The 19,790-nt window shown below is 41.5% G+C and overlaps 1 protein-coding gene across 2 annotated transcripts in view; it reads left to right on the top strand.

Moving 5' to 3' along the window:
* The first annotated feature begins 1,896 nt into the window (after nucleotides 1–1,896).
* The window catches only part of COPS2 (COP9 signalosome subunit 2), a 34,499-nt gene continuing 16,605 nt past the window's right edge, over nucleotides 1,897–19,790 (top strand). For both annotated transcript variants that reach the window (XM_073303959.2, XM_073303958.2), the window contains exons 1-3: nucleotides 1,897–2,029; nucleotides 17,114–17,227; nucleotides 18,426–18,503. In XM_073303959.2, the coding sequence (XP_073160060.1) occupies nucleotides 1,976–2,029; nucleotides 17,114–17,227; nucleotides 18,426–18,503 (246 nt within the window). In that variant the 5' untranslated portion in view covers nucleotides 1,897–1,975. The remainder of the gene's footprint in view (nucleotides 2,030–17,113; nucleotides 17,228–18,425; nucleotides 18,504–19,790) is intronic.

Here is a 19,790-nt window from a genome sequence, read left to right as displayed (position 1 = left end):
GGCCGAGGGATGTGCTGGCCGCCACTTCCCGCAGCCCCCATTTGGGACAGCGAACTGCGGCCAGTGGAAGCTGCGATCGGCCGAACCTGCGGAAGCGGCAGGTAAACATATCGGCCCGGCCCACCAGGGGCTTTCCCTGGTGGGCTGCGTGGCAAAGATTGCCGATCCCTGGTCTAGATAATACTTAGTCCTGCCTTGAGTGCAGCAGACTGGACTAGATGACCTCTCGAGGTCCCTTCCTATTCTATACTTCTATGCTTCTAAAAGAAGCAAACAAAATAAAACAGGAATTAGCCTCTTACTATTGATTAATCAATTAATATACATAAGGCATTTTGCATTATTATTATTTTCAGAGATTTTGAATGGGGCAGTAGTTTGAATCCCCAGTCTGGGGTAGTTGATTTGCCTCATCAGTGTGTAGCAGGTAGTTTAGAGCATGTGAACTCTGGGTCTCATTCTGCTCTCATCCCAATGTAAATTAGGAGCAATTTGAGTGAAATCAATGACATCAATGTAGAACTAGTACAGCTGACCCCAGAATAAGTTTCTCTGCATTTCATGATCTTATATTCATTCACATTTGGCACAGCGCTGTTGCAATGAAGAAACAGTGCTCCCCAAGAGGGGCCCCAATGATGTGCTCCAGTGACACAATGGGGGGAGAAGTCCTGTCTTTACAGGTTTCAGAGTAACAGCCGTGTTAGTCTGTATTCGCAAAAAGAAAAGGAGTACTTGTGGCACCTTAGAGACTAACCAATTTATTTGAGCATGAGCTTTCGTGAGCTACAGCTCACTTCATCGGATGCATGCCGTGGAAACTGCAGCAGACTTTATTTATACACAGAGAATATGAAAAAATACCTCCTCCCACCCCACTGTCCTCCTGGTAATAGCTTATCTAAAGTGATCATCAGGTGGGCCATTTCCAGCACAAATCCAGGTTTTCTCACCCTCCACCCCCCCACACAAATTCACTCTCCTGCTGGTGATAGCCCATCCAAAGTGACAACTCTTTACACAATGTGCATGATAATAAAGTTGGGCCATTTCCTGCACAAATCCAGGTTCTCTCACCCCCTCACCCCCCTCCCAAAAACCACACACACAAACTCACTATCCTGCTGGTAATAGCTCATCCAAAGTGACCACTTGTCTTTACAGGAAGTCCACAAACTCACTATCCTGCTGGTAATAGCTCATCCAAGTGACCACTTGTCTTTACAGGAAGTCCGGTGGCATCTTAAAGACTAACAGATTTATTTGGGCATAAGCTTTTGTGGGTAGAAAACCCACTTCTTCAGACCATGCATTTGAAGAAGTGGGGTTTTTTTACCCACAAAAGCTTATGCCCAAATAAATCTGTTAGTCTTTAAGGTGCCACCGGACTCCCCGTTGCTTGTATGGATACAGACGAACACAGCTATCCCAATACTTGTCTTTACGGGCTCCACTTATGTACATGGGAGGAGGCAGCCCTCTTCCTAAGGGTCCTCCTGATTGCAGTGGGGGAAGAGAGCTGCCTCTATGGGCCCTACCGAGCTACGGGAGAAGCGAGGCTGCCCTTAAGGGCTAGTACCCCACTGCTTTACAGTTTATAATGTGTGTGGGGGGAGGAAATAGTGTTTCCCCATGGGCCCTGCTGAGTTTTAGTGGGGAAGCAACGCTGTCCCTACGGGCCCTAGAGATTTCCGGCGCCGGGTTTGAGGGGAGCGGGGCCGAGAAGACCAGCCCCTGCCCGCTTGCTACGGGCCCGGCAGCCGCTCTAGTGACTGAAGCGCGGTGCACCCGCTATTCCGCTCCGGGTCTCCACGGGCGGGGCTAGCGAGGGAGAACGAAATTTCGGTTCCTAGCAGAGCGGAGTCATATTGGGCAGAAGCCGCGGAGGCTTGTGGGAGAAGGGGGCTGGCTCCGGTCTCTCGTCCCTCCCCTTGTCCCCTTCCTTCCCCTCCCCCCTGCCCGTCCTCCGGCCAAGATGTCTGACATGGAGGATGATTTCATGTGCGATGATGAAGAGGACTATGATCTGGTGAGGTCTGGGGGGGGCGAGCGGGAGCTGGGTGGGGGGGCGATGGGGCTCTCTGGCGCGGGGGCCCCTCTCTGTGCGTGTCTCTGCCTCAGCCCCTCTGAGACGCTGCCTTCTCAGGGAGCAGTGACAGGACGAGTTTGGCTCCCCATTCCCTCGGGGGGCCAGGGGAGGCAGAAAATGGCTTGGGGGGTGGGCTGGCGCTGATTTTGGACCAGGCCTCACCAGTGTTTATGCTTTCTGCCCCTCTGAGAAACAGGCCACTTGAGCCCTAGGAACTTAGTTAGGCCCCAGAATTGCCCCTTCAGGCCCAACAAGTCTGGGCCCCTGTTCAGTTCAGCCAGGGGGTCAGGGTTAGGGGGGTTGTAATTCTCTCACTGTAGCCCAGCAAATTGGTTCACGCGAAGTAAAGGGATACGTTAACTCTGGGTTGGGGGGGAGGTTTGTAATCATGTTCTAGGATCCGACTAAGGCGCGGGGGGGTGGGGGGGGATAGCAGGAGAAGCTGGGAGACAGATCTGCCTGCTACACATATCACTTCAGCTGCAATATACCATTAATGTATTTATTTTTAACTTCCTTGCTATCGAGGTAGAACTGGGATTTGCTTTTGTCATTTGTGTGGTTTTGGTGGCAGTGTTTGTTTTGGTTCTGTTTTGTCCTTATGTTCTCAGATGGACAATAACATATTTTAATTGAAAAATAGAAACTGATTTGTCTGAGGGAATTTGTGTTTAGTAGGGTTATCTGGCTTCATAGTGATATTTTTGAAATTGTTAAAAGCAAATGTGAGGAATAAAAACATTTCTAAGAGGGGAGACTCAGTTGTATTGAGAAATAATGTTTGGACAAAAAATACATTCGCTGTGTTGTCTAATCAGTCTTAATTCAATGTTTTCTGTGGCTTTGCTTTTTTAAATTCTCAGTAGAATGATAACACTGAGCTTCTTTTTTTTTTAAAGAGTTGAGTATTCTGTATTCCAAAGGTTTTTCTGGGATGTGTATTTCACTTAGTGTAAACTAGAACTGCATTTCATGTACTGTTTAATTTTATAAATAAACCCCTAAAATCTCATTTATGAGAAGAATTTCTATGTAATAAGTCTTGTAGTATTCATTAGTATTTAGAGCAAGTTCTTAAAATTTAATGGTTTTCTGTGTGATCTGGGATATGTGCATGATTGACATCTAAAATTTAGAAAAATTTCTCCAGTCCAGTCTTATGCATATATTTTTAATTGAGATAGAGCGGTTGACATGTACACATTGACTTTTAGCCTTTCACTTACCTCCTAAATATGAACACAAATTATTTTAGAGACGTGTTTTTAAATGAAATTGAGTTTAATTATGTACATTATAAAATGGAAATTGTTCTTATCAGAATATTCAAAAAGATACTATGGGTCAGTTTGTTTCTTCATCAGTTGGCAGCCATTTTTCACAAACGTTTATCAGAACAGATTCTAATTTGAAATATTTTGTCCATATTAAAGAATAAAATACTAAATCATTCTGTATGTGTGTCAAAAGATATACAAGTTGTGTTTTTTTGAGAGTTTTAAAAAAGTTGGAAAGTCATATTGAAGTGCAGCGTCCCAAATGTAGGCCTGGTATAAGTCAGTGCAACTCCACTGGCTGCAGTTGAATTTTACCTTATGTTAAGTCTGAATTTTATGCTTTATTGGCTGCCAATGTGCTAGGAGAAATAACTGCTGTTTCTTGCTTCCGTATGCTTCCTGGTTAGTCACAGGAAGAAGTTCTCTGAATTCTTATTCCCATGACTGATTACAAATATTCACAAAATTTACTTTCAAAAGAACATTTTCAACATCAGTCACTGAACACCCTTTCTCAGACCTTTCCTTTAAATCAAGGCTTGGAAGGATTCAGTTTTTATTGATAAATGTTGAGGTCGCCATGTGCGCACAAACTGACAAAATATTCCTGTCAGTAATAATTGAAATTTACAGATAGGCAAAATAAGAAAAATGCTGCTTGAGAACTTATTAGAGTAAAAATCCAGTGATTTAAACTTCTGTATTAGGCTTGTTATAAATGGACTAATGAATGAATAGTAAAAACAGGTATGATTTGTTGATTTAAGGATATTTACTTTATGCATTTTGACATGATGTTGACAGTGTTTTAACAGTTTACAAAGGTTTACTTTTTTGAATCTGTGTCTACTGTCATTAAATGTCTAACGTCGCCCATAAATTTTCACAAAATTATAAGGGAAATTGAGTCAATAAAAATCTTTTAAAAGCTTAAAAATGAACATTGATATTATTTATCAAAATTATGAAATTCTGCCAAGACCACGTAAAACACACTGAAACTAGATATTGTTTTAACTATCGTGTGTGTTTGTGTTAGTACAAGTTCTCTTTTTTAGAATATAATGCATCACAGGACACATTAGTATTGAATTAGAGTGACAAGGTTTTTAGATGCAATTTTGGCTTACGGGTGGAAGGACAGAGTTTTAATCAAGTATCAACGTTATTCCAGTTAAATTAATTTCTTGCATGCGTGGGCTGATCAGCATGGATGGGGTCATGGAATGCAAGAACAATGTTTTCAAATGTGTTCTAGTTTTGCTAGCTACTGTATAGATGTAGGCTATGTTAGAAATTAGTTAAATGTACTTTCTCTAAACCTGGGACTTGGTTCTCCCAGCATGTTGGTGTAAAACAGGAGAAACTGTTGAAATTAAACTGGTGTAAGAGGAGGATGAGGCCAATGGTTCCCAAGCTCAAATTCAAGACTAGTATAGAAGGAGGTCTTGAAGAGTGGAAGTAGGACAAGAGGTTCAGACAAACAAAGCACTAGAAGTAAAAGGGCAACTCTGAACTATGGAGTATTTTGGACGGTTAAAAAGGGAGAGAGACTCAACAGCAGTCAGCCTGAGGGCTAAAACACTGTAGCTCTTCAGTGAAGATACTACTATGCTGACAGGAGAGCTTCTTCCATTGGTGTAGTTAATCCACCTCCCGTGAGAGGTGGTAGTTGTTTTGGTGGGAGAAGCCCTCCTGTCGGCATACACTGACCTAACCCCCGCTGTAGACAGTGCTAACTGTGTTGCTCAGAGCTGTGGATATTCATACCCCTGAGCAATGTAGTTATACTGATGTAAGTTTATAGTGTAGACCTGGCCTGAGTTAGTGGCGAAATCAGTGTTTACTAGGCCAAAGAAGTAAAGTGAAGTGAGTGTAACTTATTTGAGGTGCCAAGAGTTTTAACAGACTTTGTAAAAAATAGAACCCTCCTTAACAGATTTTGATCTACCAGGTATATAGAGTTGGGGAATCATGTCTTATCTCTGATAGTATCCAAATGGCGTGTACTTTCCTAGAACTGTAATATGTATATTCCAAAGTGTCTGCTTCTTCCAAGTTTCCCATTTTGAGTTTTTTATCAGGCTGGTAATATCACTGTGGTAATTATTGTGATAAACAGATATGGGGTTACCATTTTGTAATATTATAAAATCATAGCTTGCTATTTCTGCTTAGTTTTTCATTGTCTTAATGGTAAAACTTTCTGTATATAAATGTTTTATGACATTCACAGATAGATGTAGTTATATCTGTTTGGAAGTGCTAGCTTTGATTATAACATGTATTATTCCATTTTATGACTTAGTAAATAAGGCTATAGTTACTTGTCACTATGGAAAGCATTATATTTTAAGTAAACTCAAAGTCTGCCTTGTTGGTGTTTGGTCCCTTGTTTGAAAATAATCAGTGGTCTCAGTCCAGTTCCTAGTAAAGAGTTGCCCATGTCGGGGGGCAGATAGAATCACAACTACCCTCCTTTTTGGGAGTTGGTTTAGAATAGACATGGAGTCTGAATTTTATCCTTGTCTGGGAGTGATCTTTCCATGCACTGTGGTGTTGCCATGTGGTAAAACTTGTATTGGCAGTACTTACCACACATCTGTGGGGGCTTGTTTGGTTTTGTTATAAATAGAGAACGGTATAGGCAGATGATATTATCTGTAACCCTAAATTCACTTTTAAAAATTGGGAGGCTGGGAGCCAAATCTGTTAGCTGTGCAATTAGACTATATTGCATTAAAGATTTATTTTGTATGATACATTTTTTTATTTGAATGTTGGAGAGAGACAAAAATACTAAAGAAAAGGGAGAGTTTATCAGGAAACAGATTCAGTACTCCATATTTATCTGCCTTTTTCCTGGAGTATTCCAGGTATCCAACAAGACCTAGAACCCTGTTTCTTGACACTCAGTTTCACAACAGCAGCTTGTTCCTGAGTAGAGACATATAGTATCTAATTGGTATGTTCTGCCAGAAATCCACCCATGAAGCCCAGGAGGTTGGTAATAGATTTCAAATGCTTTTATGAAAGTGATCTTAGCGTGTGTGTTAAAAATGATTAATTTGTTAGTATGCTTCACAGCAGGACACAAGTGCATTCTGCTGTCTAGGATATAGGTTTTCAGATGCTGTCCAAATATCTAGGACTTCATGGTTATTCATGTAAGGGAGCCTAATGGATTAAAAACGTTTTGTTCTTTTTATTTATTGTTGTCTAGGCCTTAAAATATTGGTCTTGGTATTAGACGTTTGTTTGAGGAGTAGCATTCTGAATTAAATTCTCATTCACTCCATACGATACACCATCATTGTACTTGCGTCAGATTGTATCAAATAACTCTAACTGCACTGTATGTCAAGTGCCCTTCATACCCAATGCAGTTTTTTGCTGTATGCATCTTATCATATGCAAGACTTCCCTGGATTTTGCAAAAACGTTCATTTTGAGAGAGAGATTCTCTCTCTCGTACTGTTGTCAGAAATCTGTTTCGTGTTCTCAATTCACTAATTGAACCCTTTTACCACTGATCTAGTAAGGCAGTCTTTCTTGCCATGTATGTGTTTAAACTGTGTCTTGAAATAAAACTTATTTTTCATTAAACCTAATGGAAACATTAAAATTTTTGAGTTTTGGGCAAAATGTTTAAAGGAAGGACTGCCACCCTCCCCCCAAAAGAAAGGGGAAACAAAAATATGATATTGTTAAAAGTGAGGCTATACTAACCCTTGCAATGAAATAATTTAGAACTTTTAAAACAAATTCATGGGGATTTTTTTTTTTTAAAGAAAACCATCTTAAAATCTGATCTTTCAAAAACTGCGTTTTAAAGTAGCTTCGTGTGTGTGTGTGTATATATATATAATATACATACACACACAAACTCATACTACTGAGTCTCCCTGCTAATTGTGATGATAAAACAAAAACCATTTTCAGTGTTTTGTGTAGTGAAACAAGATGCTGTAAATGCACAAAATTGACAAATTGATTTTTTCTCCATTTCCACGTATAATAAGCCTAGTTATTAAAATATTAATTTCTATGTAATACTTAAATGTATATATATTTTTAAGTTGACAGTGTCCCTTTTGATTTTGTTATACTACATTGCACTGCTATAGGCTGTTATGATCTTGGCTAATTTCACTTATATGATGTGATTCAGCTTTATAACAGCCTTCGTGTAGACTTGGATTTTAAGATGACTAAGGTTTAGCAAATGGTCTTTAGAGTTACATTCTATTTAACTTTGCTTCAGTCTTGACTCTGACTGCCCATTGGGAATAGACTTGCTCATCCTGGGTGAGTCAGTGCTGTTCATCTGTAAATGTCTTATAGGAATCTTTTAAAATAAGCTCTGGATCTGCATTCTGTTGTCTGGTATTTTACTTCCCAGGTGAAGGAGAGGATTGGTATTGAGGTGATGGGGAAAAAATTCCACTTGGAAAGGATTATTTACAATCAGCTAATACACCCACAGTCTACTTAACCCATTGTCCTTTCCTATTCAGCCCATACTATAAAATTACCCAGACTTATAGAATAGCGCTATAGAAAACGTTGTGTCCTGCAATATGAAAGTGCATAAATGTTAAGGATAGGTATATTAAGAAATAGTTTCTTCATTTTCTTGCTGCATTTTGCAAGTGTGTCACACATTTGGTTTCCAAGGACCAGGCTTAGTTCAGGAGTACCTAATGTGGTTCAATGTGAATTCAAACACTGGAGTAGTACACTTCTCCTGCAAGGATTCCAGTGGCCTGTTCGGACAACATACAGCCTTATGCCTCAGAGCAAAGTCCTGTAGAGGTTCTCTATATGCTGGTGTACATCTGGAATTTCAAGGAAGGGCCAATGAGACTGACAATACACAGATCTGCCACCTTTTTACACCCATCTGAGGAAGCCACAAGTCCACATGGTCAAGGGTTGGCCCAGGTATGAGAGAGGTGTCCCTTGACCTTAGGGGGATTCCTTTTCCACAGGCTGTGCGCTGTGGCCAAGATTTGGAGATAAGCAGTCACATTCTTTTTGTGTCAGGCTGTCTTTATATAGATTCAGAAAGGCAGTTTCATGGGTGTGAATCAGTGCTGTGCTGTCTTTGTAAACATAAGAGCTATGTTTTGTTTGAAAATGAGTGCTTAAATTCTACTGAAACTGATGGGTAAATGTCCCAGTAGTCAGGGAGAGTTGCCTACTTTGCATTGGCAAATGGTTGAATGGATTTGTCTCTTTTTATAGAAAACAATTGACATTTTAAATGTCTCAGTCTTTAGTCTTCATTATTGCCATGATTTTAAACATATGTATTTCATTTAAAAAAAACCCAAAACCCTACATTAAAAGTAGTTGTAAAGTCATGCACTCCTAAATTAGGAAGTGCCAGAATTAAGATGACTCTTGTGACCTTAATTTGGCCCCCTTGTGCATATGCACTATAATAGTTTTAATTACATGATCACATACTATTATTTTCAAAGAAAACTGCCTCATTCAGGGCACAGGCTGGACAGTCCTCACTGAATGGGTATCCAAGATTTTATTTTATCCTCCTTCGTTACGCCTTATTTACTGCACACCCTGCTCAGAATACAGAATTATTAATTTCCACATGGGCTTTTTATGGCACTCATTACTATAGTATCTTAATGCTTTGTGAACTTTAAGGGATTTATCTTCACAACATCCCGGTGAGGTAAAATGGTGGTATCCCTCTTTTACAGATGAGGAATTAAGGCATTGAGAAATTGTTTGATTTTGGGTACCCAATTTGAGTGCCCGTCAGCTGGAGTTCATCTACCAGTCAGGGCTAGCGTCTGATTTATTTTCTCAGAGTATTTACATTTTATATGTTCAGAATAGAACTCCCATCAACTTCATTAGCAGTTGTGATTTGGTGAGCACTTGTGCAAATCAGGCCACAGGTCCCTCATATTGGGCACTCAGAAAATGAGGAATACAGAGTTAGTGGCCACCTGTGAAAAGTTGTTTTAAGTGATCTGCCTAGCATCACATGCTAACTCTGTGGCACAGTCTGGGATAGAGTCCATTTCCCCAAGATGGCATTGAACTGTCCTAAACAGGAGACAATCCTTCCTCCCCTCCCCCCCCCCCCCCAATCCCCTGCCACTTTCAATATAAAACCTTGATTCATTTCTTGAACACTATCAGTCCTATGCATTGACTGACCCAGGGATCTTCTGGAGAAAATAGTATGTGATCCTGTGATTAAAGACTATCTAAATGCATACACTTAAAGGGTCTGGATTAAGGCTGCATACACAGTTTTAATTCTGCAAAAAAAAAAGGAGTACTTGTGGCACCTTAGAGACTAACCAATTTATTTGAGCATAAGCTTTCGTGAGCTACAGCTCACTTCATCGGATGCATACTGTGGATGAAGTGAGCTGTAGCTCACGAAAGCTTATGCTCAAATAAATTGGTTAGTCTCTAAGGTGCCACAAGTACTCCTTTTCTGTTAGGTTAGTGTGGTAGTTAGAGTCCCGGCTGGGACTTCACCCTGGAGTTGGGGTATGCTCCATTCTCCCGGCTTCAAACCATGCTCATCATGCAGCAGGCCGATGCCTATTAGTGACCTCCACAACAGCTGTGTGAAGTGCTTGGGGGAGTCCCATAGAAAGGTCAAGTGCAGCATCTAGAAAAAATTTCACCCTAGAACCCAGGAGTGGGATATCCATTTGAGTGCCCTCCTGATAGAGGCTGTGCTTCGTCCTGTGTCGGAGCCCTCCTGCTCGGACCCCACGCCGAACACCTCGGCATCTGTGTGGAGCACGCCGATGTCACCGGGCTCTGCCCTGCACCGTTCCTCTTCACTGGTGCCTAAGAAGTGGCAAAAGAAGAAGAAACCCCCCGGCACCAGGGGGGAAAGGGGCTTCAGGCAAAGGACCTATGTCAGGCCATGTGCCTGCCTCGGGGCTTCCTGGGGATACCGCTGTGGTCAGACCCTCCCAGCCCAGTCAGGGATCCACCCCTGACCCTGGCTTCTCCCAGGGTCCTCATTGTCCAAAGCGGCTCCAGTGGCTAAGGAACAAAGAAGCCGACTGGCACCGCAGTCTCTGTACCAGGCTCCAGACTCGCTAAGACCTCAACACTTAAGGACAAGTCGGTCATGGGACTGCCCCATAAGACAGTGGAGCACCCTCGGTTCCTGGACTACAGGTGTAGATCCCAATCTCTGGGCCTAGGACCCCGGCACCGTACCCTCAGTCTCTGATCAGAAGACCCAGGTCTCCAATGCCACGCGCTCTCCCTATGAGGAATGGGACATCAGAGTCGAGGCACCAGTCCCCATAACCCCGGTACCAGCAAGCTTCCCGCCAAACATCGCTGCAGCATAGGTCACCTTTGTCTAGACTGTCTTCCAGACATCAGTCCCCACCGGGGTGGGATCGCTCCCCATCACGGCACCGGTCTCCACCTCCTTGGTACCACTCGTCAGGCAGGCACTGATCCTTGCCCTCATGTCACCGATTGCTCCCCAGGGTCAGTCAGCAGACTCAGACCTCAGTGGCCCCAACCTGGTCGCCAGAAGGGCAACAGTCTGAGTCGGATTGGGAACTCAGCCCCTTGCCAAGGAGAAGTGACTTGCTGCCGACCTGCGAGGCCAGTGTGGCATCTGCAGTAGTGGCGTGGCAGCAGGGACAGTGGCCCGCTCAATGGCCATACTGAAACCCATGGGGCGTGCTCGTAATGCTGGTCCCATATTCCCACCAGTCTTCCCTGACCGCCTCTGGCACTACCAGCACCAAATGCAACATGGGGACAATGCAGCAGGCTCCAACACCTACGGAGCCATCCCCGGAGAAGGAAGGGGACAGCTTCCCCGACAGTGTAGTTGTCGTCGTCTCCGGATGAAGTGGTGGCGGGTACCTCCCAAACGGTCAGTGCTCCCCAATGACTTCAAGGGGCACCAGGCCCTCCTTAAAAGGGCAGCTACCAATTTGAACTTAAAAATTGAGGAGTCTGCGGAGGAGTTCGATGACCTCTTTAATGTTATGTTCTCCTCTGCCCCAGCCCGGGTCACGCTGTCCGTCCATCCATCCAGGGGTCCTTAAGGTTGCTAAATCGCTGTGGCAGACTCTCTCTTCCATTCCACCTACTTCTAAGAAGGCAGAAAAGAAGTTTTATGTCCCTGAAAAAGGGTTCAAATATTTGTACACACGCTCTCCAGCAGCGTCATTGGTCGTGTCTGCTGTTAATGAAAGGGCAGGCAGCGCCAAGTCAGTGGCACGTCGAAAAACAAAGATTTCAAGAGACTGGATTTGTTTGGCAGAAAAGTTAATTCGACGACCAGCCTGCAGTATCGGGTGTCTAACCACCAGCCCCTGTTAGACAGGTACAATTATAATCTGTAGGACTCCCTTAGCAAATTCAAGGAGGCCATCCCAGAGGACCAAGCCCAGGAGTTTGCCGCTTTGGTGGACAAAGGCGTAGCGGTGGTAAGAGGGGCCCTCCAGATGGCCTGAGACGCTACAGACTCAGTGGCCAGGGTGGTCGCCTCAGCAGTGACCAGGAAGAGCAGCTCCCGGCTGCAGTCCTCTGGGTTATCCTAGAAGATGCAGACCACAATTCAGAACCTCCCGTTTGACGCGGTGGGGATATTCTCTGAGCTCAAGGACTCAAGGCTCCACAGCCTTAAAGACTCCCGTGCCACCCTCCACTTCTTGGGCTTCATACCCCTCAGCAGGGCAGGAAGCCGTTCCATCCTCTGCCTCCCCAGTCTAGGTCCTGGGGGACTACCCAGCTGAGCACCTACATGAGAAAGGATAGAGACAAGGGGTCTAAGCAGTGACACCCATCGTCTTCCCGTTTGGCCCTTCCAGGACCTAGGGAGGCCAGAAGCGACATTTTGATTGTGCACTCAAGGACGGTGCCCCAGTCACTTCCCAGGATCCACCCACTCACTCTTTCCTCGACCACCTGTGCCCCTTCCCGTTGGCTTGGTCTCGGCTGACCTTGGACCGCTTGGTGCTTGAAGTAATATGTACAGGTTACATCCTGCATCAGTGTTGGAGGGCGTTCGTTTCGTGGCTCCATTCACATCGGTGACCCCCATCTCTGATGCCTCGGACCTGGAGTGGGTGATCTCAGTATGCAAGGCCATTGGTCGAGTCTCCATTGCTCCCTACACATCGTGAAGGAGCCCAGAGTGGTTCACTTGACCTGCGAAGCCTTCCTACCTCATATAGAAAGCACGGTGGCCCAGGTCCTGACGGACAATATAGCAGCTATGTTCTATATTAACAACCTTTCGTAACTGTTGTTCTTCGAGATGTGTTGCTCATGTCCATTCCGTTATCCGCCTTCCTTACTCCTCTGTCAGAGCTGAAAGGCAAGAAGGAACTGAGAGGGCATAGGGTCAGTGGCGCCTAATATACCATAGCATGAGTGTGACGCTCAAGGGGGAGCCACAGTCGACCCTATGGCCACTGCCAAGGCAAAAACCTCCAATGACTGTGCATATGGGTACGCGCACACACCTAGAATGCAATGGACATGAGCAACACATCTCGAAGAACAACAGTTACGAAAGGTAGGTAACTGTCTTTTCTTCTTTGAGTGCTTGCTCATGTCGATTCCATTCTAGGTGACTTGCAAGCAGTATCCTTGGAGGTAGGCTCGGAGTTCACTGTCTAGGCAGGGGTAGTCTATTTTTTGTCAAGGTCCAAATTTATTGATCAAAGATATAGTCAAGGTCCAGCCTCCAGAGAAGAAAATAATAATAATAATAAAAAATACCCCAACAGTAATGATAATAAGTAATGAAAACATTTCTGGGTCCATTTGGAATTTCTCATGCCCCACCAACTTTTGAGACAGCTGAACATTCCACTACACACCATAGCTCAACTCTTGCCAGTACAACCAAAATTAACAAATTATGATGATTGTGCTTAATTGATCAGCATTGAAATTGTTAATGTTGGCATTTAAATTGAGATTAGTTATTTGCATGTCTGCGCTTTTGTTTCCAGTTGTCTAAAAACTCAGGCAGATATTCTGGCCTCAGTTAACATTTGCATCACATTTTTAAGGTTTTCTTCACAGTTATGAGGGCTGAAGACTTTATTTTAAAATTAAATTTTAGTTTATCTAGCAGTTACTGAAATTTTAAAAAAACACAATTATGTGACCATTTATGTGTCTGCATAATCTCATTAGACCTGGGTATGATGAGATGCTTATTGCTTGGAATTATTTCACATACAAGCCATAGGTGAATCTTATGGGTTTTTAATGGATCTGACTTACTCCCTTCTCATAAAAAGAAAAGGAGTACTTGTGGCACCTTAGAGACTAACCAATTTATTTGAGCATGAGCTTTCGTGAGCTACAGCTCACTTCATCGGATGCATACCGTGGAAACTGCAGCAGACTTTATATATACACAGAGAATATGAAACAATACCTCCTCCCACCCCACTGTCCTGCAGGTAATAGCTTATCTAAAGTGATCATCAAGTTGGGCCATTTCCAGCACAAATCCAGGTTTTCTCACCCTCCACCCACCCACACAAATTCACTCTCCTGCTGGTGATAGCCCATCCAAAGTGACAACTCTCTACACAATGTGCATGATAATCAAATTGGGCCATTTCCTGCACAAATCCAGGTTCTCTCACCCCCTCACCCCGCTCCCAAAAACCACACACACAAACTCACTATCCTGCTGGTAATAGCTCATCCAAAGTGACCACTCTCCAGCAGGACAGTGGGGTGGGAGGAGGTATTGTTTCATATTCTCTGTGTGTATATAAAGTCTGCTGCAGTTTCCACGGTATGCATCCGATGAAGTGAGCTGTAGCTCACGAAAGCTCATGCTCAAATAAATTGGTTAGTCTCTAAGGTGCCACAAGTACTCCTTTTCTTTTTGTGAATACAGACTAACACGGCTGTTACTCTGAAACATCCCTTCTCATAGATGACAACAGGAGACATGGAAAGCATTCTGTTCAGAGGTGTCTTGCACAGGATATAGCTAGGTTAATTCACATTGCAATATTTTGAATTCACCTCTGGGCATAAAATTGTATGTTTGTATTGTCACCAAACCCCCCCCCCCCACAACCTTTTAGATGAGTGAAAAGTTCCTTCTCATCTCCTTCTTCAAGTAAAGCTTGTTTGTGTGGGAGACAGACCTTTCTCTGCGGGCAGAGTGAGACTATGGAATTAACTCTCCCAAGAGCTAAGGACCATCACAGCCCTTACCATTTTCTGCTCCACGGGTAACGCACATTTCTTTGATCTTGCCTTCTCTATCGCAAACACAACAACAGGTTTATTTATATTAAAAATAATAATTTAAAAACGCTACCAAAACAAGATATTTCTCCTTCTGGGAACAAGCAACACTTGTCAAGTTGCTTAATGCACTGTTGGAAGTTGCTCAGATATTATAGTGATGAGTGCTGTATAAAAACCTAGATAGAATAGAGAATATGTACTGATGTCAGAAGAGGAGTTTGTTCAGTATATGTAATCAGTTACTTGATCTTTCCCCTCCTTATCAATAATAGAATTTTTTAATTTGCCATATTATTTCTATATGAATTGCAAATCATAGATCTGGATGCCTCAGGAACAGGTAAGGGGACACTGGGCCTTTCTGTTTGGTTTGCTTATTAAAATCCAACCCAGGTCTGTAAGGACTAGAAATTATGCTGGTCTACATCTAGTAAAATGAAGCATCTTGGATTAAACTGGTCAGTGTGTTTACATCACAAAATTCACTGTCACAGTTGATACCTAAGACCAACATGTCCCCACTCCTAGTGGTGTTTGTTCCCTGTATGTCGCAGTTGAGGAACACACTGCATGCTAGCCTGTCATTGCTACTCATGCTGTACTTGTTCTGTGGATATATTTATTCAGATTTTTAACAATAACAAAAGGGATTGGCTGTCCAGAGCTTTAGGCACCCCAATGTTAGTTACAAAAATAAAATTCAGCAGCAGGTTACTGCCAACAGAACTTATCTCCCTTTAAAACACAAACATCCTCCCCCAATTGACTTCCCTTATGTAATCCTCAGCAGCAGCCCATTCAGATGGATGCATCCTGCAATGTGCCATGAAGGTCAGCAGACCAGGACTACTACAGACTGAGGGAGGTGGAGCTTGTTCTGGCGCAGAGGGCCTCTCACAGGGAATGCTCTGCCATGGGGTTCTTCTCTTTTACTTTGAGAGGGATCTAGGTCAAGTGCCTCCACTGTGGCTGTATGGCATGAGGAGAGAGGCGGTTCCTCAAGAAGGAGCGTCCAGCCATTTAGGGCTTTCTGGATAGAGAGCAACACCTTATATTTGATCTAGAAATAGAGCAGTTCATTTTTCAGTGCAGTCAAACTAGTAGTACTCAGAAAGCAATAAAATTCACTGACTGAGAAGAAAAACACACCTAGCTGTGGTAACATAGAACACTTCCCTGTGATCCATTTCAATGGCTCCATTACGAGAAAAAATTATTTTAATTAGAAATGAACTGGAATGTAAGAAGATTTAGGATTTATTTGGTGCTATATATAAACATTTAAAAACAGTTGGGCTGGCTGTAAGTTTTGGTAATTTACCTATGGCTGCTTTCCTTATTTAAAAACTTAATTGTAAGTGTTCTGAAGTCTGTTTTTTTTTTTTTAAAAAAAGGCATACATTGAAAGAGTTTGAATTTCTAGGAAAGAGAGAGCTGAATATAGACATTAAGCTTCTGTCTTTTGCCTGTTTTTTTTCCCTTGTTTCCCTCCCCTTTCTTTTGAAGGACTTCATTAACACTGATAACATGGTAGCGAACAAAATAATTAACATGGGGGAAGGGAATTGAGGCAGTTACAGTGAGGGATGAGAAGTCCAACATTTTGCAAATAAAAAAAATGGATTAAAAAAAGTATTGTTCATCTCACTGTAATGTACTGGTGAATGTCATTAGGGTTTAAATAGACAGTGTCAAGCAGTTTATCCTCAGCATTTAAGTTCTGTGTTGGGAGAGGTTGGATTCCAATTTTAAAATAAATTAAATGTTTGCATAATATTTTTAAATCAGTTTTTTGTTTGATTTTGTCACAAACGTGCTAGTGCATAAGAAGCTGAAGGTAAAACTGATTAGCATATTGTCATCAGTAAAAACTGAATAGCATGTAAAAAGTAAGCAAATAGAAAATTCTGTGTCTGCCAGTGCACATTATGGGTGATTCCTTAGATTAAATTGTTCGGTGTCCAGACTCCTTCACTTCCTCCTTTCAGCAACTCTTGCACATTCTAAATTATTTCCTGTTTCTCAGCAAAGAAACAGCTGGGATCATCATCATCATGATTAATGTTTTCCTCCATGTGTTAGTGTGAATTTTCATGGTGTAGAAAGGATGTGAATGTTCCCTTTGCAAAAATCTCTTGTATCTTCCATTGCTGAATCATTCTGCTCTCTACTTGGACCGCAACTCATGCAGTATCTTGTGCATGGACAATAAGAATCTTATAGCATCTTTTAGAAGAATTGCAGTTTGCCTTGGCCAGAGTTTCTAACCACGTCCTCTCCCTTCTCCCCATCCCTCCGCAAAGGTGGCTGAATTCTAGTGATGCTCTAGTGAGATGACAGGTTTCATATCAACCAAGATTGTTTTTATATTTCAGTGTATTGAGCGATCTGAGTTTGGTGGAAGTGTATTGATTTACCATCATATATCAGTTTTCAGTGACAACATTTTGTTTTTCCTTTTTTTCCTAAATTGTAGGAATACTCTGAAGATAGTAACTCTGAGCCAAATGTGGATCTGGAGAATCAGTACTACAATTCCAAAGCATTAAAGGAGGATGATCCCAAAGCAGCACTGAGCAGTTTTCAGAAGGTTTTTAGTTTTTAAGTTATCCTTTTTATTTATGTTAATGCTATAACCCACAATTACATTTGATCTACTATGAAATTGTTTACTTGGATTCAAGTTATTGGTGTATTTGATAGTGAAGATGCATTAATAATTCCCACTGATATTACCACATGAGGTTGTTTCCAGGAATTTTGAGAGAAACTTTCTGTAGTAGTGTAACTTATTAGTGCAGATGGGAATAAGTTTTCATCAGACTTCTTGGCTCCCAGACTGTTTACACACTTATAAATACCATACCGAGAAAATATATTGTTCATTGTTTAGTGGCACAACTGATTTTTTTAAAAATTTTTGCAAAACTATTAATCCTTGCAAAACTGTTAATTTTAATTTTTTTTATTCAGTTAGCTTGTTTGTCAGCTGTAGAGACCATATCCAATTGTCTTTTTTCTTAATTGAATAACCATTTTCTTTACTCTTACATAATGCATTACTATTGGTTACAATCCTGAGTAAAAGGCTTCAGGTTGTAAATGCCAACTGACAGAATACCTGTAGAAGAGTTATCATTCACATGAATTATATGCTTACTGTCACCAGAAAGTGGTGTGTTTAAAGATGATCAGTAAAAGAAAAAACATTAGGCCTGTTGGGCTTCTTTATGGTGCATAAAAAAAGCCTCTGAAGAGATTTGTTTTGTTGGTGGCTTTTTTTTAATTGGTGGTGGGAAAATACTCCTTTTTTGTTACACTAAATCTTCATCTCTGGTCTAACCTGGAAGACTCTCTAAGATGACTGAAGAACTAATGAAATGATTACATCACAAAGTCAGAATGAAATGTTGTGCAATTGAGAGAGGAAGGGATTTTTAGTCAGATTTTTTTCAAAGCTCTACTTTCTTGTGTTTTTGTTTAACTTCAGTGACTAACATTTTTGAGTAATGAAGTCTTTGATAAAAATCCATCACCCTGCCCCATCAGTTAAGGTGTGTGAATTAACAACAGCCTGAGGTCTGGGGCAAGTCCCCTAACACCATCAGGGATTGTCAGAATTGATGTTCCTTTCTAAGGTAGAAAACAAGCAGGAAAAAACTTTCAAGCCTCTTTTTATACCTTCATTAATTTTTTAAAAAGACACTAGCTCTTTTTTTTTTTTTATCCCTTGCATGTCAGCTTTATAAACATTGGGATTTTGATGAAGAATTATTTTTCTATTTCAGGTTTTGGAGCTTGAAGGTGAAAAAGGAGAATGGGGATTCAAAGCATTGAAACAGATGATTAAAATAAACTTCAAATTGGTAGGAGTTGCAGCTATCATTTTAGGAAATGCTAAATTGCATTAATATTGCATTGAGTCACAGTTTTTAAATTGTTATCCTTTCCTTATTTTTTATCTCCAAAATCGCGTTTGAAAGAAAGCTAAAACAAAAAAAATAATTCTCTAATAATCTCCACATAAGAAGTCATTATAGTTGCCACAGGGAATTTATATGGTCATGATTAACATTAACCTCATTATTAAGAAGTTTTGAAAGTTAGACCCACTTTTCCCTATGCACCCATCCCAAGCTACTGGGATAGATTGCTTGAGTGTAAATACAGCTATTATGTATATTGACACCTTTTTAAATAACATTGATGAGCTTGCTTTAAATTGACCAAGCACTTCAACCAAAACACACTGTTTAGGTAAAATATAAAACAGATTTATTAACTGCAGAAAGAGAGATTTTAAATGATTATCAGTAGTAGGCACAAAAGGTCAGAGATAGTTACCGAAGAAAATAAAAGGTAAGCACACAGTCTAAATCTCAAACCTTATTAGACTAAGCAGTATTTGGGTCAAGCAGTTTTTCTTACCCCTCTGGATGTTGCAGGTATATTACAGTTCTTAATACACAGGCTTTCCCTTTAAACAGGGACCGGTCTTTGTATGCCCAGCATTCTTGTTGCTTCCAGGATAGGTGGGGGAGGAGAAAGGTAAAAGCATGATGCCACTGTCCCCTATTTTATATCCTCAGTCCATGTGCCTAGAAAACACTAACCCAGACATGTCCTGGTGGGTTTTGCTGAGTGACAGCGCTGAGCAATCCCCCATTTTGTGATGCTTGTGCAGCCCTCTTGCAGCATTGTAAATCCCTTATCCCTGCTGATTAATAGTCATTTAACACCCTCCTGTTAGTGGATCTGCTCCTTTTGTTGTCACTGGAAAACTAGGAGTGGGCAACTCCCAAACTCACAACTAGGGCTGTAGATAAATTGCAGTTAACTCATTTAACTCATGCGATTAACTCAAAAAAATTATTTGCAGTTAATGACAGTTTTAATCGCACTGTTAAACAGTGGAATACCAGTTAAAATTTATTAAATATTTTTGGATGTTTTCTACATTGATTTCAGTTACAACACAGAATACAAAGTGTACAGTGCTCACCTTATATTTTTATTACAAATACTTGCACTGTAAAAATGACAAAAAAAATAGTATTTTTCAATTCACCTCATACAAGTATTGTAGTGCAACTTCTTTATCGTGAAAGTGCAACTTACAGACGTAGATTTTTTTGTTTGTTTTGTTTTTGAAT

This window comes from Lepidochelys kempii, chromosome 10 (assembly GCF_965140285.1).
Source record: "Lepidochelys kempii isolate rLepKem1 chromosome 10, rLepKem1.hap1, whole genome shotgun sequence".
NCBI lineage: Eukaryota > Metazoa > Chordata > Testudines > Cheloniidae > Lepidochelys > Lepidochelys kempii.
This window is presented reverse-complemented; position numbering and strand designations above follow the sequence as displayed.